Source organism: Alligator sinensis, unplaced genomic scaffold (assembly GCF_000455745.1).
Source record: "Alligator sinensis unplaced genomic scaffold, ASM45574v1 scaffold941_1, whole genome shotgun sequence".
NCBI lineage: Eukaryota > Metazoa > Chordata > Crocodylia > Alligatoridae > Alligator > Alligator sinensis.
This window is the reverse complement of record NW_005842163.1, coordinates 962,351-988,349: the sequence shown is the minus strand read 5'-3', so window position 1 is coordinate 988,349 and position 25,999 is coordinate 962,351. Positions and strand designations below refer to the sequence as shown.

Below are 25,999 nucleotides of genomic sequence, written 5' to 3'. Positions count from 1 at the left end.
AGAGCGGAAAAGTAATGTATTTATTTATTAGATTTATATGCTGCCCTACCAAAAGGAGGCTCATTAATCAAAGCCTTTCTTATTTTTCACCTACATATTGTGAAGTTAGTCTTATTTTAATACAATCTGTCCCAATTACAATCTTAACAACACGGTCACCACTGTGCCCAGTGAGCCTTGTTTATCCCCATCAAAACTATCTCAAATTATATTTTTAAGTGAGCTACGCTATAAGCAAATTGAATCTCTGCACATTCATTATCTTATTGGCATGATTCCTAGAACAAATCTGCCCCAGTACAAGAACTGTGTGTTGTTACATAGGAACCATAACAATTCATGATTTTTACACACTCGAGTAAATAGTCTCTATTTCATTACAGTACAGATTTGCCCGCATGGAACAGCCTTCTCAGTTCAGTGGAGATGCCTGTGATTACTCTGACAAAGAAACAGAAGACTGTCTGACAAACAGTCCTTGCAGAAATCGAGTTAGATGTGAAGGCTTTGTTTGCACAGTTACAGGTAAGTACATACTGAATTTGGGGACAGCCCTGCTCCCACTGCAGTCAACAGTGTTGCAAGAGCTTGTTGCTTCCATAGGACCTGGACTGAGTAAAAATACCATATGTCAAAATTTAGCCCTAGGTCTATCAGCACTCGCATTATGTCTGCAAATGACTGATTTTAACTCTAGTGCTGGAGCTGAGTTTTCAGCCTGCCAGTCTTGAGCGTGCTTTACATTTTGGAAGGTTTTTTTTCAAGCAGGGAGCTAAAAATAAAAAATACAGCAACCAGAACAGCAGCAGCAAAACATGCATCTATGATGCTGGCACATTCCTGAGATCACAATGTTGTTCTCTCTCTGCCTTGACTTTTTTAGAGATCTCTGTAGAGCAATTTTAATGAAAGATCACTGGCCAGATAGATATAAATAGTCTTTATTTCTACTATTCAGCTCATTAAAAACTTGTTTTAAAGGTTTCTATTGGCATATTTCTCCCTCACCAGAATTAATTCACTCCAATGAAAATGTCCTAAACTTGTTTTAAAAGAATCTCAAGTGATTTGTTCCTGTGTTTGATCACAAATAATAACCCTCTTTTCTTATGCATATGTATTAGGACCAGACAACATTCTTTCAACAAAGGTTTTCTGAAAAGTAAATTAGGTTATTGTTTAATCAAAACTATTTCCAGATCGTTTTTGCCTTCAGTTCAAGTTCTGATTTTCTATTGGATTTTTTCCTTGTTTGGCTAAACAATTCACAACTGTAGTAGTTTTCCAGCATTTTTTATTTTTTATATAGCTAAAGGGTAAAAGTTTTCCAGTGGGAAGAGTATTCTCTAACCAGCTTTATTCAATACATTTTAATCTTCTATTGAGATTGTAAGCTTTCTGGGAACTGTAAATGCATAGTGATTAATAAAACAATAATGGATTTTTTAAATAAGTCGTATTCACTGGCTTCCTAGGAAGATGCATTACACGGAGGCTGCTTTGCAATGGGGATGATGATTGTGGGGATCAGTCAGATGAAAAAAACTGTAGAAAAGTGTATAGAAAATGCAACCAGAAGATGGAGGAATATTGGGCAATAGAGAACCTGGCAAAAGGGTAAGTCTGTATTCTTTGCATAAAGCAAACACAGGAGGCTTAATTAAAATGGCTTATTGAGGATGACCCAAATATTATAGAGACCAAAGCGGCTTTTAATCAGAATGTAATGAGTAGGGCTGTGCGAAGCTTCAGTCGCTGATTTGATTCAGTGGAGATGCAGCCTGATTTGACAGCCGAATCTCTGAATCCGAATCAAATCAGAAGACCCTTTCATCTCTGCAAATCGAATCGAAACCCTCTGAATCAATTTGGAGAGATTCGGAGAGATGCAATGATTCGGACGTAGACATGACTTTAAATGTTTTTTCTACATACCTCAAGGTACGAGCTGGCTCGTAAATACTGTGATGCTGGGGTGGATGGAGCATCCCACAGGAGCACGGGGAGGTCCCCAGCACCCTTGATGGAGAGCGCACAGGGCACCCCCCCCAACTACTTGGCTTGGCAACTGGTGCCTCCTGGGTCTGTGGGGCACCCAGGGTCCCCCCATGGCTGATCGCCGACCCAGGGGGAGTGTGTGTGTATGTGTGGGGGGGAGGGGGGGGGGCAAGTGCTTGACAGCGGACCCAGAAGTGGACTGGAAGTACTTCTGGTCCACTTCTAGGTCCACTGTCAGTATTTCCAGTCCACTTCTGGGTCTGCCACCAAGCATGTCGTTCCCCCCCCTCCGCACTCCTGTGGGACACTCTATCTGCCCCAGCATCGCAGCATTCATGAGCTGCACCTAATACCTTGAGGTATGTAGAAAAAACATTTAAAGCTGTGTCTATGGCCAAATTGCTGATTCTCTGAATCAGCATCGAATCTTCAGATTCGGATTTGGCCGAATCGAATCAAGACAGTGATCCAAATCAACTAGTAGATTCACTGTCCCCTGAATTGGACTGAATCCAAATCAACAATGGCCTGCTTCGCACACCCCTAGTAATGAATAACAGTCAACAAGGTGTTAGAGAGTGTGCAACATATGCACTGAATGAATGACACATTTGTACTTCATAAAGAGTCAACCTGCTAGTAGTCATAGCAAGGGTACTGGTTCATGGGCCGCCATGTTTATTTATTCTCTACTGAAATGGGACAATTTTGCCCAAATTGCATTGGGAGGTATCGAAGAACAAAACCTCACCAAGCTCCAGGTGATTGTTATTTGAACCATGTGACACCTGAGATAGCATGAGGGTGGGGGAGGTTTATAGTTTGATCTCCTCCCTCAGTTTTACCTGTGTGTAATTGAGAGTAGACCCTGGCCAGATAACTATTCAGTTTGTATGAAACAGTTTGCATGGCCTTTCTGAGATGGGGAAGAGTTCTGTTTAAAACCATGGCTCTAAAACCACGCCGGTGAGGAAGTTGCTGTTTGAACAGAGAGTATCACTGTTGCCGAAGAGAATGTTACAAATGAAAACCCTGTGTCCAGACGTCCTGAAACGTTGGCTTGCTTGAACTCTGAACCAGGGGGAAGATCCATTTGTCTTGCAGGTGGCTTGTATTTATTTCAGGTGGCTTGTACTTGTAATAGGCTGCACCAAAACTCCTAGGATGAAATTTTGTCCCTTTTGATGACCATGCAATGTCTGCCATTAACATCAGCAGGGCGAGATTTCATCCCACATCTAAGCAACCCTGAACTTTGGGGTATTTGACATCCAGATCCTTATCTGAATTGGTGATTTAGCTCCCATTGGACCAGAGCACAGTAACTGCCTGGCAGATTCTACCACGGAAAAATAGTCACCTAATCTCATTGCATACCAAAAGTCTACTTGCTTTTTACTGTGAAAATCGCATTCAAGGGAAAATGATCATTTCTAGCTGTCTGAAGACAGAACTGCTGAGAACAACATTACATTTAAATTTTCATCAAAAACCATTCTTTTAAACTTTCATCAAAATTTTAAAAATGACGTCAAACAATTATAGAATATGCTTCTCATCTCTATAAAACCTCAATTGCTCAATAATGTGAATTAAAGGGCGCTCTATGCTTTTCACTGTTCTAAAATTGCAGCTAATTTAACAGCTTTAAAAAACATTATTATGTGAGGTGGGTTTTTTTTTATGAGAAGCAAGTATGACACAGACCTGGAGCACTGTGTGACAGGTATGGGTCCTCAGAAAGTGGATACTAATAGTATTTGGGCGGGGGGGGCACGTACCATCAGTGACACCCACTGCCATTTGATTGTGAGTGCATTCAAATTAGAGCATTGTCCTGTAACTATGCTACACGGGGCATTCACCCTTAGGTGATAGTAATGGATAATTATTCTTTCTGATCTCAGGTTACCACATACCACCAAAAAAAAAAATTGCTTCAATAAAAAAAAAAACAAAGTTGCCCTACTAAACATTCACTGTATACAGAAAGGCTTAGGGTCTAATCCATGACCTACTGTGAAGTCAATAGAAAGTTTTCCATTGGCTTCAATGAACTTTTGATTCACGTCTTAATAGGTCCCAATACCCTGAAAGGTTAAGCTTTGCTCAGGGTTTATAATTTAAAACAAGGGGGAAACGTGATTAATAAAAGAGAGAAAAAAGAAAACTGGGTTAAAACTGAATCTGGTTATTCAAGAAAAGAATGAATAATCTGAATACACTATGATTCCCACTGCCATCTAGGAAAGTTTGGAGTGATTGTGAAGTGTTTTGCCTGGGTGCATACTTTGTTGACCCTTGTCTCTACTGTCATTTGTCAGAGAGCTATTCCAAACCCTGACTTTTCATCGCAGTTTTAATTTTACTAACTTTATTGGCATAGTGAGTTACAGAGTTTGCCAGCACTGGTGGGACAATACCAGCCCAGCTGATTAGATGCACTTCTTTTTCTGTAGTTAATATTATCTACAGAATTGCAACACTACATGAGTGAACGGTTGAAGAAAGGAAGGTTTTGATGGTAGAATCCCCAAATAAACTGTGACAAAATAAAGATAAATAAAATGACATGTCTTGCCTTTCTTGGTCACACCCTGTCTTGCACGGCTAACTAAATTAGAAACCTTATGTGTTTCACTTGTGTGCATCCAATACAGGGTAAACGGTATTACAAACAACCTGGAAGGATTGGTTCTTGATCATCGATATTATGCTGGTGCGTGTTCTCCCCATTACATTATGGACACCAGGTTTAGAAAACCATACAATGTAGAAAGCTACACCCCAGAGGTAAGTCTCAGGTTAATTAATGCAAACAAATTAGATTTCCACTAATTTTCAGTGCGTAATATAAAAACAGCCTCCCTAGTTCAGGACTACATTTTGACCTACTTTTAAAAAGTTTTCATTTTATAGAGAATATTTTCCAGTTTCCAAATAACTGTGGTATTACCTATGAGAAATCTTTCTATATTTCTGTTCTACTGCAGTCGGCAGAGAGAACATATGTTAATTATTAAATCTTAGGGGACATTTTCAAAGGCACAAAGGGCTATCCTGCTCTCAGTGACTGTAGTGAAAATGCCTAACTCTCTTTTATGCCTTTGAAAATCTCCTCCCCATCCCTAGAGGAGTGTTGATATAATTGATGATGTTGTTAAAAAAAAAAGGGTGGGGGGTGGGGGGCAAAACTATATTGCCTGGCACTCTATAACAAAAGCAAATAAGAAAAGAATAGCCAAAAACAGTACCAAAGGACATTTATATTGCAGCTTCTATAAACAGTGTGGTACATAAAACAGAATTTAAAAAATGCTGGAGATTACCTTTTATAATTACAATCTTTTATCATTACAGTATCTTACAATTAGAAAACTCTAGAAAAATCCAACATAGTCTTCAGATATAAGGTTTTTAAGGAGTGCAAAGGGCTGTCATTGAAGCAGGGAACATAAGTGTTTATTGTTCTCTAATACTCACAAGTATGTATTGTCTTATTATGGTCTAAATAATGGGTAAAAATGAAAAAGTACGTTTCTGTAAATGCACTTATCCCCTGCTAGATTAAGTAGTTTCCTTGATTAGCTAAAAGGGAGTGAACTTTATTTTGTAGAGACTGTACAACAATGCACTAAACAGGAACATGCAACCCCCTGCGGTCATCCAGCCCATGGGTCCAGAAATGTGGTGGTGGGGAAGTGGTGGCATTGCTTCCTTGCTACCAATTTTTCAGGCCCATGGAAAGCCCCAGGCCCTGCACACTGGAGTGGGTGCCCAATCCCAGCACATGGGGCCGAGTAGGGGTGGGGCTGGCCCCAGAGCCCAAACCCAGTATGCAGGGGTGGGAGGGGGCAGTGCCAGGCCCCAGGTCCTGATCCTAGCATTCAGAGCTCGATGCAGTCCATGAACCAGCCTTGTACCACTCTTCTGTAATAAAGGAGGAATAGTATTGTTCATAATATAAAGAACATGATTATTAGAGAGAAAACTGTAAGAGAAAGGAGACGCTTCCTTGTTGATGGGTCTTTTGGGTTAAGGCATATGACTGGAAAGGGCAAAATCTGGGATCAACCTCTGGTTTTGCCCCAGACTTCCAAAATGAGCTTGGGCAGGTTTGCTATAGGCTTGATCTTTTTTTGCCTTGAAATCAGAGGCAAAACTCAAGCTGATTTTAATGATGCACCCCTTGTCCTAATGAACCCCTTGGAAAAGAAAGAACAATAGTGACTACCTCCACTGGATATTATGAAGCTAATTTAAAAAATATATTTGTATAGTGCCTTGAGATCTATCTAGGGAAAGGAGGCTGCCAATGTGCAAATTATTGTTTAATAACACCAGGCACTTGCACCCAACTCATCTCCACACTTGTTACCTCACCTTTAATGGGCATGAAAGCTGTATCTCATCATCCATTGACTTTAATGATGTTCACAGGCTAGTGTGATTTGATACGTGTTGTTCATTAAGAAAGCTTTTTCCTTTTACAATTTTAAACTTGTTTAGACTTCACCGATGTCTAAGGTTTCATACAGTTTGCATATGATTGGCATACATGAGTAATTGCAATACAGAGGAGATGGTAGCTTGGTTCTGTGTTCTGTTAACCTCTACTGTGAATCAAGCGCTATTGAAGTAATAGCAATAGTAGTAATAATAATGTTTAGCAATTATATAAGGCTTTTCATCTTCAAGGTGCAATCATTAATTCACAAGTATATTTGTTGCAAATTTAACAGTACTCCCTGCTTCTATTTCAGCTGTGCAGTCACCATGTGGAAAATAAAATATGCTTTTTCTTGCTTTGTTTTCTGTTTAGACCAAAGGAAAATATGAATTTACAATGACTGAATATGAATCCTACTCAAGTTTTGAACACAATATCCTGCAGGCAAAAGCTTCACAGAGTAGCTTTAGCTTTGGTATAAAAATACCAGGATTGTTTGAATTTGGATACAATTCCAATGACAACAGGTTCAAGAAGTTTTTTCGGAGAGTGAAAAGATTTTCTAGCACAGTAAGCAATGTTCTACTTAATTTTCTGTTCAGATTAATAGTTAACATCGAATATATGTAGTTTAATCGTATGTGTGTCTGTGAGTGTATGTATTCCTGTCTGTCAGCTCAGCAATTATGATGAAGTCTTTCCAATTATGCATTTCCTATGGTCTGTTTGCCAAGTGTTCAACCACAATTCTTTGGTTTATCCCTATGACACCTGGGATTACTGGGTTGTCTCCCATCAAAATGCAAGTCAGGCCCACAACTGCTTAGCTTCTAAGATTAGACAAGAACAGGTGCACTGAATCTGACATAACTGTAAACCAATGCAAATAAAAGTGTAGGTACAGGAACAGATCCTCAGGTATCAGAAAATGGTGTAGGTCTATGGAAATCTGTAGAACTACACTAGTTTTTAAAGCTAAGGATTGGTAAAACAGATCCTTGTAAATAAAAAATGAAAGTGGCAGCAGAAATGTTGCAGAGGGGAGGATGCTCAAATTATATTTTTGGTTTCAAAGAGCAATCATGTATCAAAGTAGGCTAAGAACCAAAAATGCACAACAGTCCCATACATGAACTACCAGATGTTGTACCCAGTGACATTGGTATCCCAAACATTAAAATGATTACTCATGTGGCTTGTGCTGCTGTACTAAATTTAGTTAAGGCATCGTGTGAATGGGAATTAAATGATCAGTGAGGCTATTCCAGTCTCAAATCCTAACTTATTGGGCACATGCGCAATACCAGTATTTAAGCAAGGCTTTGAAAGCAACACTAAAGCAAGCCCTAACAGGCAACATAGCTATTCTTACTTGAGTCTTCCAATGCATACAGTGAAACCATCTGGCCAGGCATCCATCACTGCACTGAGGTTTGAATAGCGGTTGTTTCTTTTCCTCTATATCACTCTCCCCAACTTTAAGGGTTTTTTTCCCCTAGGTTTTTATATACTTTTGTTTTATAGTTCTCTTCTGTATGTATGCCATACCTATTCACCAATCCTCTTGCATAGCGGTCATCTTCCTGTTAGGCTGCTGTCTTGGACTGTTAAACCACGTTGTCTTTTAACTTTTTGCTGGCATGAGTTATAAAAAGGTCATCTTAAACTGTGACTCACTTACTTTGCTTTTATTAGTAGCATTAGTTATGTCAAGGCACAAAATGATGTTGCTTATGCTAAGCATTTTGCTAAGGTGGCTTTAGTAACCGTAAGTTAGCAGGTAGCCTAGCCAAGCAATTTATGCATCATGGCACTCACCCCAACATGCCGAGCACAACAGTGAACAGCAGTGTAAATGTAATCACAGATGGGAATGTTTCAGGGGTGCAAGTAGCTCTAACCTGCAAATTTGAACACCTCAAAGGAAAGCGCTCAGGAGAGAATGTCATTTAGACACTGAGCCCTGAAACTTTGAAATGTCATGCATCCTACCAGCTGAAGTCCAAGGAATAGCTCTGAGTTCCCACAAAAAAGTTGTTCCCTTCCTTCAGCAGGGTTGTAGTGTTTGTCAGCATGATGGTCCAGGGAAAGTATGAGAAGCATAGGTGCTGAGTATGTGGGGCCCAAGGGCCCTGGCCCCCCTCAGGAAAAGGCCAGAATGACCACCCATCCCTAATTGAAGACTGGTAAACCCAGGTTGCTGTGGACCTCTGCAAGGGGCCGCGGGGAGTGGGATGCAGGGGGTGCCACCTGCATGTGTGTGTGGACACACACATGCATGTGGCCAGGAATACAGCCCCAGGCAGCAGGGGAGAGCAGCTCCCCCAGGTGATTGCAGGTAAGTCTGGGGGGGTAGGGCAGATGAAGGCTCCCATGGTGAGGGAGGAGTGTGGCAAGGGGTAGGCTGGGGGGCACTGCCCAGCCAGGGTGGTGCATGGGTCCTGGGACCAGGGCAGGGAGTGGGACAGAGCCGTGGGCAGCTTGTCTGGAGTGGAGTGGGGGGCAACTCCCTGCTACTGCCTGCACTCCCAAGGACTGGGTTTTGGGAACCATGTGCCCCCCAGATTTATGCATGGGTTAGGGGCAGATGCAGCAGGGTGGGGGGCCTTTGCCCCCACCATGGGCTCAGCTTGGACATGCTGCTAGGGGGACATGATCTTAGGCCCCTGCCCCAGCAAAAATAAACGTTGCTGCCTATGATTAGAGCAAGGCTTATTTTGTGATATCTTTTGTTGAATCAACTACATAAGATTGTTAAGGCTTCAGGATGCTGGTACTTATGAATACACTGTCTGGAGAACAGTCTGTGCAGTGAAGGACTACTGTCCTTGAAATCACAACAGGATGTCATCATGCACATTAAAAGCCATGCCATTGTTAGGTGCGTTAAGCAAGACAGGAGCTGTCACTTCAGAAAATGATCATGCAAACAAAGAAACCAAGCTATTCTACTGTAGGGCTGTGATGACAGTAATATAAAATGAAAACTGCTAGCCAGCCTTCAGTGGTTTAATTATAGAATTGCACAAGCCATTTCATTTTGATAGATGTGATATGTCTACTGAACTCATCATTCAAGAGAACAAGGCAGACAGCACAATACTCTTGTATTCTTTTTCTTTAGAGATTGAGCCACTGCTGTGGCCTGGTGTACACTTCAAGCTGGCAGGAGGTGCTTTAATTTATAGCTTTTAGGCCGATTATATGGCATTCATTTTGGGGGAGCACACATCATCATTTGATTTCCACTTTTCATCCTTCCCTGTTGTAAACCAGCCTAGTTCTTGTCAGCTGTTTAACTGCACGGCTGATAAATGTTCCTCTTCTCAGGAGCACACCTGATAAACCTTCCCGAAATAATTTTTAGTTTTGTCAAATTCTTATTTTCCAACAAAAACCGGTTTCATTGAGAAGTCCTAACCCATTTACTCTTTGTTGCCAAACAACGACAGCGTGTTGTAGGTTGGAGGCCTCATTTCATTTGAATGCTCTTGTGTCTCTGCATTTCATATAGTCCAGCAAATTTGTTCATGCCCGATCTGAGCTGGATGTAGCTCAATACAAGCTAAAGCCTCAGAGTTTGATGCTGCATTATGAGTTCATGCAGAGACTCCACCAGTTACCTTTAGAGTACAGCTATGGGGAATACAGAGAACTCTACAGGGACTACGGGACACATTACATCACGGAAGCTACTCTTGGAGGCATCTATGAATATACTTTAGTTATAAATAGCGATGAGCTCCAAAAGGCAGGTATGTATAGCCACTGTTTACATGGCATTTTGGGAAAGGGCTATTCAAGCTGTGGGGTTGGATTTGCTTCTTCTGCTTCAACAAACATTAGGGACTCAAAAATTGAGGGGGAACACCAATCGCTGCCTCCCTACCATATGAACCCACAGAAGCTTCCAAATGAGAAGTCAGTGGAGATTCAGATGTACTGGTAGAGACGCGGTAAACCTAAGAATGAGAGGAGGTGAGACAGGGGAAAACTGTTGATGCCTATAGGATTGTCTCCATGAAAACCTACAGGAAATAGGTGTGTAAGGAAATGCTCCTCCCTTCTGTGGTCAATCAAAAGCCTGTACGTGAGTGCAGAGGCTGCTCCACCATGCTACAATTACAATTAGTGGAGTCTGCTGAGTGCGGTAATCACTATGCTCCAGCGGTCTCCTGCGTTTTGTGTATCAACATCCGTGAGCGTCAAAATGTTGGCATCATTTAGGGCACTGTTTCCCAGCCTTTTCTTCAGCATGATCCTGTTTATGACTCCATATCCTCACTCCTGACCCATAGCTCCCCACCCTCAGCCCTCCCACACCCCCAGCCCTACTCATACCCCTCACTTGTGACCCACAGCCCACTTCCACCCCCAGCCTTGCCCCCAGCTGCCAGGGCTATGGGACCAGGGCCTGCAGCCCCCTGCCCCCCAGCAGTACCTGAGCCCCAGCCACTTCCCATGAGTGGTAGCAGCTGCTGCAGCCAGAGCAGAGTGCAAAGCCCAGCTCCCCCGCTGCCCCCTCTGCCTGTGGGTGGCACAGCCAGAGTGGAGCCCATGGGCAGAAGAGGATGCAGGCTGCCCGCTGTGGGCTTAGAGCTCCCTGCCCTGCTTCTCTTCCTCTGGAGGGTCCACGGCCTAGCAGGAGGGACCCAGCACAAGGAGGGCAGGGAGGCTGAGTGCCACTGGCAGGAGCCCCACACTGGTGGAGCTGCCATGGTGAGGCACCCCCTGCCTGCCTGGCAGGAGCAGCGGTGATGATATGGATCTGTATCTTCCGCTGCTCCCAGGCAGGCAGGGAGTGCCTCACCGTGGTGGCCCTGCGAGCATTGGGTTCCCAGCAGCAGCACTGAGCCTCCCCACCCTGCTCTGCTGCAGAGGCCCCTGTGGGAGGGCTGCAGGGTGGAGAATCCTGAGCCCACAACAGGCAGCCCACATCCACTCCCACCTCACACAAATCTGGGGGCACATGCCCCCCCATGCCTTCCTCCCTGGGAAGGCACATAGCAGTGGGGAGCCAGTCATCCCCCCACCCCACACTGGCCCCCAGAAACACCACCCATGGCTCCATCCTGTTTCCCCAGCCAAGCCCCACATTCTGGCCCCATGCACCATAGTGCCCAGCTGGGCAGAGTTCCCAGCCCTGCCCCACTCCCTTCTTCTCTCCCTCACCATGGGGGCCTCAATCTGCCCTTCCTGCCCCCATAGACTTACCTGGAGGGAGCTTCTCTCCATACTGCCCCATGCCTAATCCCCTTCCTGTTGCTCCCCCAGCACCAAGGAAACTCTGGCAGGCTGGAACTCTGCCAGCCTGCAGAAGGAACCCACCACTTCCTGCCTTTTCTCTCTTTTAAAGGAGAAAATCTGTCATTGTCTTTGCAAGCCCATTTTTTACCATTGCAACCCCAAGGTTGGGAACCACTGACTTAGGAGCAGGGGGCAGGAAACAGGCTCTGTAGTTAATATTTTCACATATACATTTTCAAAGCTGACTAGACGCTAAAATGAATGAGAAGTATGCAGGCACATCTTAAGCAAGCCTTGAAAATCCCAGTCTCCGTTCTTTTCCTGGTGCTTTCAAATGACAGTTTTGAAACTCTTTTAGCTTCCAAAGCTTTTCCAGAGTGCAGGAGTAAAGAAAACAGTCAATAATTTACTGGATGACTCTTTTGTCTGACACCGCTCTCGCTGTTTGACTTGGACTTCTTTTACAAGGACTGATGTTTGTTGTGTAGGACAAAGAGAGCTTTGTGACAGCAATCAATAGCTGCACTCGCTTATGTTTTCCCTGGCAGGGGAGGAGGAGGAACTGCCTATTTGCAAAAGTATTCAGTGGACTGTTCTCCGAGACGTTCAGTCTGTTTACTCATCTGCTTAGTAACTCGGTATATTCTGCTATATGGTATCATGCCCCAAAGGGACAGAATTTTGATCTGGATTTCAGTTGTTCAGAATTGTAGGGAGGTCCAAGAGCTGGGGTGTTGGTTTGGACCCAGTGTTAGTTATATTTCTCTATAGGCACACATATCTGATCAAACCTAAATCTGGACTTGGCAGCATTACATATACAACATGAGAGATGCTTTTTGAATCTAAATAAACAAGGCCTATCAAGAGAAAGAAGCAGCAACAGCAGCCCAGAATGCAATGACTTGCTTGAGATCAAAAGATAAGACAGTGGCATGGCCAGGAATAGACCGTGCAGTAAATAGGTCTCCAGACAGCCAGACTACCATTAGATCATGCTGCTTTTCTCCATAAAAGTGCTTGCATGATGAAATAATTTAGTAGTGATATAAACCTTGCCAGTTTAGGACATTTAAAATGAGAGGTAACATATCATGGATGACTGTGCCTATTTAAAAAGGCACATAGACACGAACAAAGGTAAGCATGAAGCTTAATTTTAAATATCCGATTATTATTATTAATTTGTTAGTGTCTAGAGCTCTGATCATGGACTACAACCCTACAAAAAGAAGGCCTCGCCTCAAAGAGCTTACAATCTAAGAAACTTACTTCTTAGCCATTCCACTATAATGGATGTATTTGCAGTAGACACTTGTTAACCAAGCTTTGATGATAGCATGATAACCTTCCCAGCCACCTCTGCACTGATTTGATGTGAAAGACTGTATGTAGTGAGGTTGTTATGGTTTCTGAAAAGTCCTTATTTTCACAAAATGTCCTTCAAACTACATGGTATTTGCTTGTGCCTTATGGAGAAATGAAAACTAAACTTCACTTGCCAAAATAAATAGAGTCTTTACAAATTTATAGTAAGTCCCTATCAAAAGGACCTTACAATCAAATTTCCCCTGGTGAGTTGTAGAACCTCCTTCACTGGAGGTTTTCAAAAGAAGGTTGGATAAAAATTGGACGGGGATTGCTTAGATGTAGTGTTCCTGTTCTTGAGCAGGGACTTGGACCAGATGCCTTCTAATGTTAGGATTCTGAGATTCAGATTTTGGACAACAGAGGCCATGTGTACACGGAATGAGAAGTGTGTGCGCATGACACTTTAAAGCAGGCTAAATGCTTTTGCACCGCTTTAATGGTATCGGAATTTGAATGCCTCGGTGGTGCATTGCACATTAATTCCAGCCACTGTAGGAACTTCAGCGGTATAATGTGCCTTGCATGACTTGGGATGCAGCAAACTAAAATTCCTTTGAGGAGCTGCATACAGCTGCAGAGCGAAGCAGCAGGCTCTGTGCAGCTCCACGGCTCTGCAGGAAGCCCTGCAGGCAGCCTGGCAGCAGCCCGGGAAGGCAGACTCCACCCAAGAAAAGCAGCAAGCCTGATCTTTTTCCCCCTCCTGGAGCCTGCCTGCCTGAACTGCGTGGGGGCCTGGTGCTTCCCTCCACGGCTGCAGTGCCCCCTGGGACCGTCCAAGCCAGGTGCCTGTGGGCAGATGCTGCCTGGCGGGGGGCCACAGCTGCCATGGAGGGAAGCACCAGCCCCCCGACCCCTGCAGCCCAGGGACTGCTCTTCCTGCCAGCAGCTCACCCTCTCCTCCCCGCTGGGGAGGCAGATAGGTCAGCAGGGTGTGTGCATGACACAGGGGTTTAATCAGCCCTAAATTGAAGCGGCATTTTTTAAAACCCACCGTTTCAATTTAGGGTCCCTGTTTCATCTACACATGCCCAATGGTGTCAAAATCATCTGGCTCCAGAAGTTAGATGAGTGGTGGAGGGCCTCGGCCACCTAGAGCAGGAGCTATGTGTGGCATGGGTCCCGGGCACCAGGGGCTGGTTTGTGCGGCTCCATGAACCACAGGCAACCTGTGGGCCATTTCTATGACACCCTCGACTACAGTATATTAGGAGAGTGGGGGAGGGTAGACATGTAAATGGCACTAACAGTACCATTAAGATGGTATATCTTTTCTTAGCAAAATGCAGATCTTGGAAGTTAAAAAGTTGATTTTAATTTATGAAGGAGACAACTGGGGGAAAGATAGTCGCTTGTAGACCATTTACCTCCCTACGCAGACCATCTACCTCCCCACCGTCATTGGACAGTTTACCATGTGTGTCATGAGAGGGGTGGGTCTCAAGTAGGGAACTGAGAGAGCATCGTGGTTGTTGCTCTGCAAATAGATGTTGTGAAGGTATTCAGTGCATACAGCAGTTCTTGGAAGAACTGAAGAACTGCAGACAGAGAGGCTGTCATTGCTGGTGGAGTGAAGGGGAGTGCATTACTTTAGGGTTTTTTTTCTTAAGATGCCAGTTTAGCTAAGTACCTAATCACATATCTAACTCCAGTGAGACTATTGATGTGTTAAAATAAACCTAGAATGGTTAAGTGTGCTGCTGAACTGGGTCCTTAACTGCTAATTCATTCAGGACCAATTCAGCAAATAAACTCAATGGGACGCAGCTTGTACTGTCCTAATTAATCTCATTGCAGCCATTCTGTATGATAAACATTGTATTCACCAGCTAGTGCAGGGTAGGACCCATTGGCTCAGCCTTCCACTTGAGGGTAGAAGCACCTAATTTGAAATAAAAATATTTTGAAGAATTGAGGCTTAGTCACTCATGTGCAAATTCCAACAATTTGTGTCAGATCTTACAAGCATTAGTGAAGATTAGTAAATTCAACTGTAGAGAATTTTCCTGCTTGTTTATGATCAGAGTAATTAAATAGAAACCATGGATAATCCACCTCAAAGAAGGAGCGGCTGCAGCCCATTAAGTGTCTGTTTACATAGCAGATTTTGAAAATGTTTTTAAAATGTACAGATTTTGTGAAAGTGAAGTGACAGTCTCCTCTAGAGCTAGGGTAATGACTATTATGATACTTAACACTTCTGTAGAAACTTTCAGTGTGATAATCTCCAAACGCTCCATAAACAATTAATTGCTTCTCATCACACCTCCATGCATTTAGCATAGTTAAGTATTACCAGCTCCATTTTATAGATTCGGAATCTGAGAAGCAGGGAGGGACCTCACCCCTAGTCAGATAGTAATTATAATACATGCAACAATAATTAGTACTTATAATGATTATGATTTTTTTTAATCTTTTTCCTTCCCAAATCTCCAAGTGCTTCATATTAATAGGAATGCATCATTACTTCTGTTTTATAGATAAGGAACTGAGGCACACAGGTTCTAAGGCTAAATTTTTAAGAGCGTGAGCTAGATTTGAATGCTTCATGAGTTGGGTTTCCTACATTGCACAGTGAATTAATGTCAGACCTGGATTGAAAACCTAGATTTTTTCATTTCTAGCTCCTTGTTTCCCTTAATAATATGCTTCTACTCTGCACGTGCACAGGTCATCTTTACATGTGCTCTGCTGGCCGGGCGGGGAGGTGCTTTAATTACAGTATCTCTGAGAGTCACTCTAATTAAAGCACCCGCAACATCTCATGTATTCAGCCCCCCAGCCACCAGGGGCATGCATCGTTCATGATTGAGTCTGCTCCAGCATGTTGGAGCAATGTCTCCGCACAACTACAGGCACCCACAGAGCTCATTTTATGTATTTTATTTTAGTAGCACCTAGAAGTCTTTTTTAGCACGCTGAGTATTGTGTGAGCACCTAACATAAAAGTATCCCTGGCCTTGAAAAGCAAAGCATAACTTCTCATTTTGACATAACCCCAAAAACAAAATGGTGTATGATCTGCTTACTCCATTGATTTAGGGGGTAGAAAATGACTTAACACTTGAGAAGGGCCTCTTCCCTTTCTAAGGGCAGGATCTTCAGTGTAGTCAACTCCACTGATAACATCAAGAGTTAAGGGCTCTGGCTCTTATGAGTATCATCAAACCCTAAATGTCTCATCTTGAGTGAAGAAATCATTAACAAATACTTTAAGTGGAATGTTATTTTAGTAAAGTATGATGTTTTGTTCATTTAAGGTTACTCTTTAAGTGATGTCCGGTCCTGTGCACAAAAAGGATTTAACGTTGGTGTTAATATCGCAGTAGCTTATCTGAACTTAGCTGTGTCATCTGGTGGCTGTGGTCAAACGTTGACAGAAATTGGAGGTAAGCAACAAATAGCCTTGTGCTTTTGTTTTTCCTGTTTAATGCTAAGGCAGTTCTTGCTCAATTTTAGGAGTAAACTGTAGTTACATTTGTGAAATGACATTTATGTGTTTATGGACCTTGATTCCACACCATTTGGGTAAATGTAACTTATACTGTTGGCTTTAATGAAAGCAGGAAAAAGCCCATTACTCAAAGAGAAGCAGCTGAAGCTTCCCAGGGCTTTTCAAGGTAGCCCTACACACAGAGGGAAGCTGATTTATTATTCTAGTGATCCCCTGGCAATAAAATCTATGGATGACTATGTTGTTGGTTTTCCATTCATAATTATATCAAAGGAGACCTATGAGGTAAATCTTGCAATTCCCATTCCCACTGGAGTCACCCCAATCTCTCTTTAATGAAAGAGGGTATTGTGCTTATGTGGGTATGGAAGCATTTTTTGTTATTAATAATGTGATCAAGATTACTTTTCCCTTTCTCTCTGAGACAGATCATTTGCAGTGTCTAGTTGGTTATAGTTTTTATTTTATTTGTGATGCACGAAGAAATCTCAAAATTGAGCTTGTCACTTTACGCTATTTGTAGACAGTAGTGCAAAAAAGCAATTTGTGCAAGACTTCATAACTCTTGTTCGTGGAGGAGGAAGTGAGTATATTGCAACTTTGGCCGACAAGGAATTACCAACTGCTAAACTAATGCAGGAGTGGGGAGATGCAGTGCAGTACAACCCGGAAATTATAAAGCTGAAGGTACCGTAACTAATACTCCATACAATTCTGAGGGACTTTGGATGGATGCAGGTAAGGTGGGGTGTGAATAATCAGGGAAATTTTTGGTGTCTCTAACTTCGAATTTTGGATAATAAAAGTTTGAAGAAAGTAATTTGTGCTGTATTAGAAATACACCTATTGGCCTCTAATATTAGAGTGTAATAAAATGTGCTTCTTTTCTTCTGAATCTCTCTTGCCTTCTGCATTTGCCAGGTCCTTAATAGAAACTATTCTGTTATTTTTGGGAGAACAAATGGTCTTGATGAATGTTCAATTTATTCAAACTTCATTAATTTGAAAAACAGCTGGGATCTGGGAAGAGAAGATTGTACTGGGCTTTCAGCTTCTGATTGGCTGGTGTCAAGGCTTGTAAATTCTGAGGAGGACAAAAGTGAAAGATAACAGGGAACAAATATGATAATTGGGTGTCATCAGTTTGAAAATCAAATTTAGTTCACTTAAACTTTGGTTAAATATTACCAAGGGAAAGGAATGCTCTTATTAAAAGTGGGTTTGAACCATCGCTAATCAAAAGCTTGTGGTGAAGTCTTGTTTTGCTGGAAAATTTGGATTTTGGCAAAATGATTTTGCTGAGAGAGAGAAAGAGAGAATTAAAGAAAAGTCGAAGTACATCCATTCCATAAAGTTTCATGAAAAGCAAAAATGTGGATTTGGAATGTCACTGGGGGGTGGTCCTCAGGCAAGCTATATTTCAGGTAACTTCTGCCTCCATTCTCTGGATTACCCCAGGCAGACTGTATCTCCCAAGTGCATTGTGGGTAGAGACTCACATAATGTGCTGCAGTATCTGATGAAGAGGGAAGACCATGTGCATCATCCTGGAAAGTGTGGCCCATAATCATCTCAAATTCAAGAATGAGACCATGAAGCACCTGAGCAATAAGTCCACGTGGTACCCTGGTGGCATTTCCAGAGTGAAGTCCTGAGGTTTTAGCTGATTTTTTCTGCTGAAAAGTTGAACCTTTCTATGATATAGGTTGTAGCTCTGTTGGTCTAAGGAAATAGGCAAAGTTTCTTTTGGTAAATCCAATATCTTTTATTAGACCAACTCAAATAGTTGGAAAAACTATTGCAAGCTATTTGCAAGCTTTTGGGTACAAATACCCTTCATCAGGCTGAGTGATCTATCGATCTAGTGATCTAATAAAAGATATCAAATTTACCCAAAGAACCTTGTCAACCTTTCTGTCAAGACCTTTGAATTTTTTTCACTAAAATTGTTCATAGAAAGGCAAAAAGAAACCCAACTTCTGAATACCTGTAGTAGGAACACAAATACCATAATGCAAGCTCATTGGAACATTGGGGTATTCAAAACCTGTATTCAGACCCAATTATTTGTTTTGGGCTATTACTTAACGTTTATTCTGAGGTACATTTCCTCTGTAAATGCATTCATTAAAGGACTAAAGCACAGCCCATTGAGGACAATGGAAAGGTTCTCCTTGACTAGGTACAGACATTTGGAGACATTAGAGGGAGGTTTGATTGCATTAAAAATGGCACCTGATCAACTTAGTTCCCCCAGGTGTGGACCTTACACTAGTTAGGTGGATCTAAGTGTGAACTGTACAAAAGTTCAGAGCAGTTAGATCAGTTTAAAAATGACCAACCCAATCAAAGTTAACTCTGCCTTCGAGTTACACTCATTTTAGATTGGGTTGGCCATATTTAGACCACTCTAAATGTCCTGAATTTCTGTACAGTTCCCAGCACAGGCCCAGGGCTGGGAAAACCCAGCCACTGGCCCCAGCCCTGGGGCTGCACTTTTACTATTTCCTTCCTGGTACTGGACTATTTTTAACCCCCCCTTTTTCCTAACCATGCAGACTCAGGCTGAGATCCTTCCAGCTATGTTCTTGCTGGCGACTGTGTCAGCAGCAGCAACAAAGGGTCTGTGGACCAACTCCTACTCTCAGTTACACCTGATTCTGTGCTCTACCAAATTATAACCACTGTGTTCAAATTGTGCCCTCAATTCAGGTATACCTTTGCATCTCATTGTCTTCAAATGTTCCGGATAAGAACTGCAGTATCAGCCTAGTAACCTACAGGCTAGGATTGCAGTCCATCTACGTTTGAATGCCAATGGCTACACTTTGACTAGCTGCAGACATTCAAAAACCAGGGCTGGAATCAATCTGAATGATATGGTTTTCTGTAAGCAGCATATTTTAGATCAATAGTGAACAGTTTGCCCTTTGGTTGGAGGGTGGGGGTTCAAATCTTAGACTGGGTTCTGCCATTTTTAAACCAGTCTGTGTGCGCCAAACTTGGGTGCAGACAGAAGTGCAGCTCCCAGCTGTAACTCAGAACAGTTGCTACAAAGCGTTCTGAGTTATAGCGTTACCCCAGACCAAACAGAAGTTCACTGTTGGTTCCAGGGCGCAGGACAATCTGGCTGCTGCCTGGAAACCTGCAGCCAGCTTCCCATAGCGATGGTCACAACTCTCTGCCAGTGCTTGCTGTTTTCAGAATGGGAGGGAGAAAGGCAATAGAGGGAGCTCATTCTTGGGGCTCCTCAGCCAGTGCTGAAAGGTGGGATGGGTGAATTGGAGGGGCTCCAGTATACCCACCCCACCCTCTGGAGGGCAGGGGGTGAGCTGGAAAAAACACAGACTGAACTCCCTCTGCCCCCTTTCCCTCTTCCCATTCTAAAAACAGCAACAGACTGGGAGGCCTGCAGACAGAAGTTACAGAAGACACTACATTTTGAAACATCTTTATCTGATACCTCATGCAATGAGGGGTCAGATTTTCACTCAATTGGCCTTTTTTGAAGCTGTTTGCAGCCATGCATTTATGTTTGGTCACAATTATAAACTGCTTTCTGTCGCCAGATCAGGGAAAAATTGTCACTTGGCAAAAATCAGAGGAGGCAAAAACCTGTCTCCACCCCTTCTGTTCTGCTGTGGGTACAGATAGGTTTTCTGTGTCAAACTTTGTTCTGTTATGGGCATAAACTCATTTCCAATCACTTATACCAGTAAAAGTGTCATGTCTGTACCAATGTTTGATTTCATAAAGAGTGCAATCAGCCTCTAAATGAACAACTGGTTTTGCAGTAGTTTAAAAACAATATCAAACCATCATTATATATGCATGTGGTCAAGTGGAGGGTAGCAGGCATGTTTCAAGGGGAGATAGAGGATATGTGTGTGTGTGTGTACAGTTGATCTTTTTTTTAAACTTCAAAATGTAAAAAAAATGGGAATTTTTTGTGAAAGGTTCCCCCAGTTTCTAGCCAGCTGGTTTCCTTATTTTGAACTTTCAGTGACGTTTTGAAGTTGGAGGGTAAGAAACTAAAAAAAAATAATACAATTGCTGCCCTATTCTTTTGGCCAACTCTATACATAAATTCATTGACAATGTAGAGCTGTTGAGGGGTCCATTTCATTTGCACGTGGCTAGCAATGGCTAAAATGTCCCCCTCTTGGAAAACTTTTCTAGTCATGGCATAGCTCTCCAAACATAAACTCTCATTTCATTCAGAAGCTATGTTCCTACAGTGGGTGCTGAAAACAGAAGGACCTCCAAACTATGTCCAGATGTTGCTTTTTCCCTTAGACAGAGCCACTCTACCAACTGGTAACTGCAACAGAGTTTGCAAATGCACAGAGGCTAAAGGAAAATATGAAGCGTGCTCTTGATGATTTTCTGCTGGAGAGCAGTTCCTGCCACTGTGCTCCATGCCGCGGCAATGGCATCCCCTTTCTGAAAGGTAGGAGACACTTGCATCTAACCTCTCTTTCCTAATATAAATGAACAGAGGTGTATATAGGAAGATTAACTGGCTGGTAATCTGTTCATTAGTTTCACATTTGATTCCTGTTTCACAATATACAGAAAATGAATTTTAAAAGAATCACTTCATTCATAAATCACCATTGTTTAATAGTAGCAGCAGGAACAGCAAAGATAAAGGACTTCACCAATTTAGCAAAAACGATCATCTTTATCTGATACGTTTGAGAAACTGTTCCCATCTCAATTATACATTAAAAGAAAAGTTGATGTTTTAAAGTCTCCTTTGCTTTCAAGATAACTGCCATCATCAGAGGGAAGTGACCGGCTGTCTTAACATTAATTAGTGTTTCTAAGATGAGAAACGCCATATAAGTGCCAAGCACTGTTATCTTCATCATCATGATCATGATCGTGATCATCAACAACAGCTCAGTTTTGTATACTTCTGCCCTCCCCCCATCCATTTAATTGAAGCTGCTCTCATTTTGAAGCACACATTGATTTAAAAAGGAAGGGGAAAATAAGTAAATTGAATGGAAAAAAAACACCACTTTTTCTCCCCTAAATGGAGGTATGTGATGCGTAGGTTTTTCTAATAAAAGCAATGTTGTTGGGTTTTTTTTCAAATACCTAATTCAAATGTGCATCTGCAGAGATCCTGATGAGACTTGAGTTATCATCTAAATATATCTAATGCAGAAACTATTGATTCAGGTACCAGCTAGCTTGATTATAGCACTTAACTGATTCCTCTGATGATTACCCTTGTTTAAATAACTTATTAGGAGTGAAGCCCTGTTTGCATTCTATTTAGGGCCATTTTCCATGAAAGATGTTTTGAAATGATCATAGTAATCAGTACCTAGAGGCCTGGATCTGAGATTGGAGCCCCGTTCCATTAGGCACTGAGGATACAGGTAATAGGAAGACTGTCCATTACATGAAGAAATAGTCTCTTCCCCTTTTTATAGGCATAAAAAGAAACTGGAATCTATAGAAAAATGTACAGTATAGTAACACATGCTAGTGAAGTACAGAAATCCAACTGGTACTGTTCTCCTTTCAGGAACGCACTGTGAATGTATCTGTCCCCTGGGATACCGCGGCACTGCCTGTGAAATCACGAAAAGGAAAGGTAAGAGGGATGAAAAAGGTGTCTAAAGCAATGTGGACCATAGAAATCGCCAGTGATGGGACCCTGTGTTTAAACTAATTTAGTCATCTCCGCAAAGCATGAAGAACAGGTGCCTTGTGGTTAAAGCGCAGGACTAGAAATCAGAATTGCTGGAGCTTGATCCTGAATCACTAAAGCAGTAGAAGTTTTGCCACTGAGTAAAGGAAGCTGATCAAGATCCTCAATCCCTTTTCTGTTCTGCCACAGATGTGCTGTCTAGCCTTGGATCAAGCCTTTCTGCACCTTGGTTTAGTTCTCTATGAAAGGGATATGGCTTTAGTATTCCACTGACAGCATCATCTCTACTTACTTGTACGCACACATGTGCACACACGTCTACACACTTATTTACCATCCACACACAGTCTCTCTTTTGACCGCCTTGTGCAAATCCATCACTGTGGCCCTTTTCATCTTTTTGAAGTCCCTTCAACTTGACAAGATACGTCTGTCCTTGCGGTGTCCAGAACTGAAGGCAAGTTAGAGAGATTTCACAACAAAGCCCATGACTTCTATGATCTGAGGTGGCATAGGAAGGTGATTTTGTGTCTGCAGCTGCAGCTCAAACCTGCATAGACTTTTCTTGCAGTCACATCCTATTATAAACTCGTGCTTTATTTGCACAATCTCCTTTTCATATCTCTGCCTCCCAAATTTCTCTCTTCGATGGAGTTAATATGTCACAGACTCCCTCCCCAGGTATAGCACAGCACAGTTTAATCTTTTTCCAGTTAAATCCTATATTGTTATTTTCCACTTGTGGTGCTACTTTCTCTAGGACTCTTTGTATTATTTCTCTTGTGTGATGAGTGTTCTGAACTCCTCCCAGTTCAGTATTACCTGTGAATTTAATTATTTTGTTGTTTATTTCTCCTAGATCATTAATTTAGCTGTTGAATAAGGTTGCTTACACACAAATCCCTTGCCAAGCTGCACACAATGCCTCCCCATAATTTGATATGTTGCCATTTATCACAGCCCTTTGTTTATGGTCTTTTATCCATTTTTCACTCGATATAACTGTGCTCCTATCCACACCAGTTTGTCAGCTAAGATGTCCTGGAGCACGGGTTTAACTTCATAGGTGAATCTAAGAGACTCCACGGAGTCTGCAATTGTCCCTTCTACTTTGTTCTGGTTTGTTTATTGTATATGGTAGAGCAAGAAAGACTCCCTTAGACTCGCATCTATTTATTGGAATATAACTTATGTCCCCTTAGTCCCTTATGCATCACTTCTTATTGGCTCACTGCATCTAAGGAGGTTTAATATATCTCACACTCAGAAGAGGGGGACACAGCAGGAGAAGTAATTGATAGAGAGGTGAAAATTAAAGCAGGCCACTTGATATTTAAACATAAGTGCACTATCCTCATTTTGGGCTCCTCAAACGTAAGTGACACTATTTAAGGCATCCATTACACAGATTCATTTAGTCTTAACCAGGGAGGGAAACTGACTGTAAGCAAAAGTGAAAGTAATTGATACCTGGTATGTAGCTGTCTCACAATCATCAGCACTAACTTTTTTTCTTTGCTGGTGGGTGCTTGCAGGCAAGCGTCTCCTCCTTACTTCAAAGTAAAGTGCTCTGGGATAACTGTGCTGTGTGTCTTCATCTTTGGTTCAGTGAAATGCAGCTTGAACAAACATCATAATGACTGGAATTACCATCTCAAAAGTTTTAATGATGGAAGACAGGGTTGGGCAAAGTCTGGCCCACGGGCCATATCAGGCCCAAGGCAGACTGCATTTCCCAGAGGCCCCTGCAGTGACAAGTCCTTCTCGATGCCACCACTGGACCCAGCCCTGCTGCCTGGGCACCCTGGCCCATCCTCCCTGCACCCAATGTCGGGTCAGGACCCGCACGGGTAGAGTGTGCAGCAGGGGTCTACGAAGCAGGCCATATTCAATTTGGATTCAAATTCGGCCCGAATCAGGGAGAGTGATTTAATTCATTGATTATTCGGATCACTGTCCCCGATTTGATTTGGCCGAATCTGAAGATTTGATGCTGATTTGGAGAATCGGTGGTTCAGACATAGAGACAGCTTTAAATGTTTTTTTGACATACCTTGAGGTACCAGGCACAGCTTGTGAATGCTGCAATGTTGAGGCAAATGGAGCATCCCACGGGAGTGCGGGGGGGGAGGGTCCCCGCATGCTCAGCAGAAAACTTGGAAGTAGACCATTTCTGGCCCTCCCGCCCTGCACCCTCCTGGATTGCCAATCAGTCAGACCTAGGAGATACCAGTTGCCGAGCCAGGTGGGCACGGGGGGGACACCCGGAAGTGGACCAAAAATGCTTCTGGTCTGCTTCCAGATCTGCTGCTGAGCACACCGGGGAGCCCCCCATCACACTCCTGTGGGACACTCCATGCACCCCAGCATCGCAGCACTCATGAGCCACCTACTACCTAGCAGTATGTAGAAAAAACATTTAAATCTGTGTCTATGTTTGGATCGCTGAATCTTTCCAAATTGATTTCGAGGTTTCCGATTCGATTTGGAGAAATTAAAGGGTCTCCTGATTCAATTCAGATTCAGAGGTTTGGCCACCGAATTGGGCTGAATCTCCACTGAATCGAATCAGGGACTGAAGCTTTGCACAGCCATAGTGGGCAGCTGGGATGGGGCTGCGGCTGGCAGTGAGACAGGTGGGTGGGGCCAGAGAGATCCTGGGATCTTGGGGCAATGACAGTGCAGAGCTGGGGCAGAGCCATGATCTGTTGCCCATATGCTCCTGTGCATTTTCTGCAGGCAGAGGCACGCAGGGATCATACCCCCAGAGCAGCTCCCTGTCCAGCCACGTGCCCTGCCCATGTGGCTCCCAGCTGGTCTCCAGACCCCAGGAGCATAAGGCTAGGGCTGGGAAGAGCCCCAGCTGGGCAGCCCCGCACTGTCACAGCCCCGCTACTCCCAGGGTCTCCATGGAGATCAGCTGGGAGCTACACAGACAGGGCTGCTGGGAAATGGAGTCTGGCTGCTGGAGTCTGATCTAGGATGTGCTTAAAAATTTGAAGGAGGGGCCTTTGTCTATATTTAACTATGATTTGTGTAAGCACACGGTACCTTCTTTGAAAAGAAAGCTCTGTTGTGATACCTGCTTCTGTGTTAATGTTTTCTGTAGATGTTGTTGTTAATGGAAACTGGGGCTGCTGGTCCAACTGGTCTGCATGCTCTGGAGGGCAAAAAACAAGAAGACGACAGTGCAACAACCCTGCCCCAGAAAATGGTGGCATGCCATGCTCAGGGCCAGACGCTGAAACTATTAATTGCTAAAGAAAATTACTAAGTTCAGACACTAAAAAGACCACCTTGCAAAATTTGTGGGAAGATATTAACTGACTTGATCGGCTTCCTCTTTATTACACTTTAAGGGCCTTACTCAATGCACAATGAAGTCAATGGATGACCCAGTAGATTCTGGAACAATAGGAATGGCAGAGGAACCAGAACTAGTATATTTGATGTGTGAGCTCTGGTCGGACATGCTACACAATTGTCCTTTAGAATTTGACATCCTTAATATTCAGAATTGCTGCATTCTTCTGTTCCAGTGGGTTAATTTAATAAAGCTTTATCTGGTGTGTTATTTGTATGGTTTTTTTTAAGTCTTAGCATAACATCTTTAAAGGGTTTCTCCAGATAGGAAAGAGTATTTTATCTTGCATGTATAGGAAAACAGGATGATATGTGATTGTTGGGAAGACAGCTGCGTCATGTTGAACAAAATACAGCAAATTGAAACTTAAATCTCAATCAGAGCAGTAGCATCTAATGTGATATTGGAGGCAGATGTGCCAGGCTAGGCCAGGTTCCCAATTTATTT

General features: G+C 42.8%; 1 protein-coding gene across 1 annotated transcript in view; it reads left to right on the top strand.

Annotated features, from left to right (window-relative positions):
* The window catches only part of C8B (complement C8 beta chain), a 28,330-nt gene extending 2,580 nt beyond the window's left edge, over positions 1-25,750 (top strand). Inside the window, exons 3-12 of the mRNA XM_006025734.3 lie at positions 384-525; positions 1,476-1,617; positions 4,659-4,791; positions 6,821-7,018; positions 9,963-10,203; positions 16,327-16,455; positions 17,044-17,207; positions 20,817-20,970; positions 22,063-22,131; positions 25,298-25,750. Of these exons, the coding sequence (XP_006025796.1) occupies positions 384-525; positions 1,476-1,617; positions 4,659-4,791; positions 6,821-7,018; positions 9,963-10,203; positions 16,327-16,455; positions 17,044-17,207; positions 20,817-20,970; positions 22,063-22,131; positions 25,298-25,449 (1,524 nt within the window). The 3' untranslated portion in view covers positions 25,450-25,750. The remainder of the gene's footprint in view (positions 1-383; positions 526-1,475; positions 1,618-4,658; positions 4,792-6,820; positions 7,019-9,962; positions 10,204-16,326; positions 16,456-17,043; positions 17,208-20,816; positions 20,971-22,062; positions 22,132-25,297) is intronic.
* The last annotated feature ends 249 nt before the right edge of the window (positions 25,751-25,999 follow it).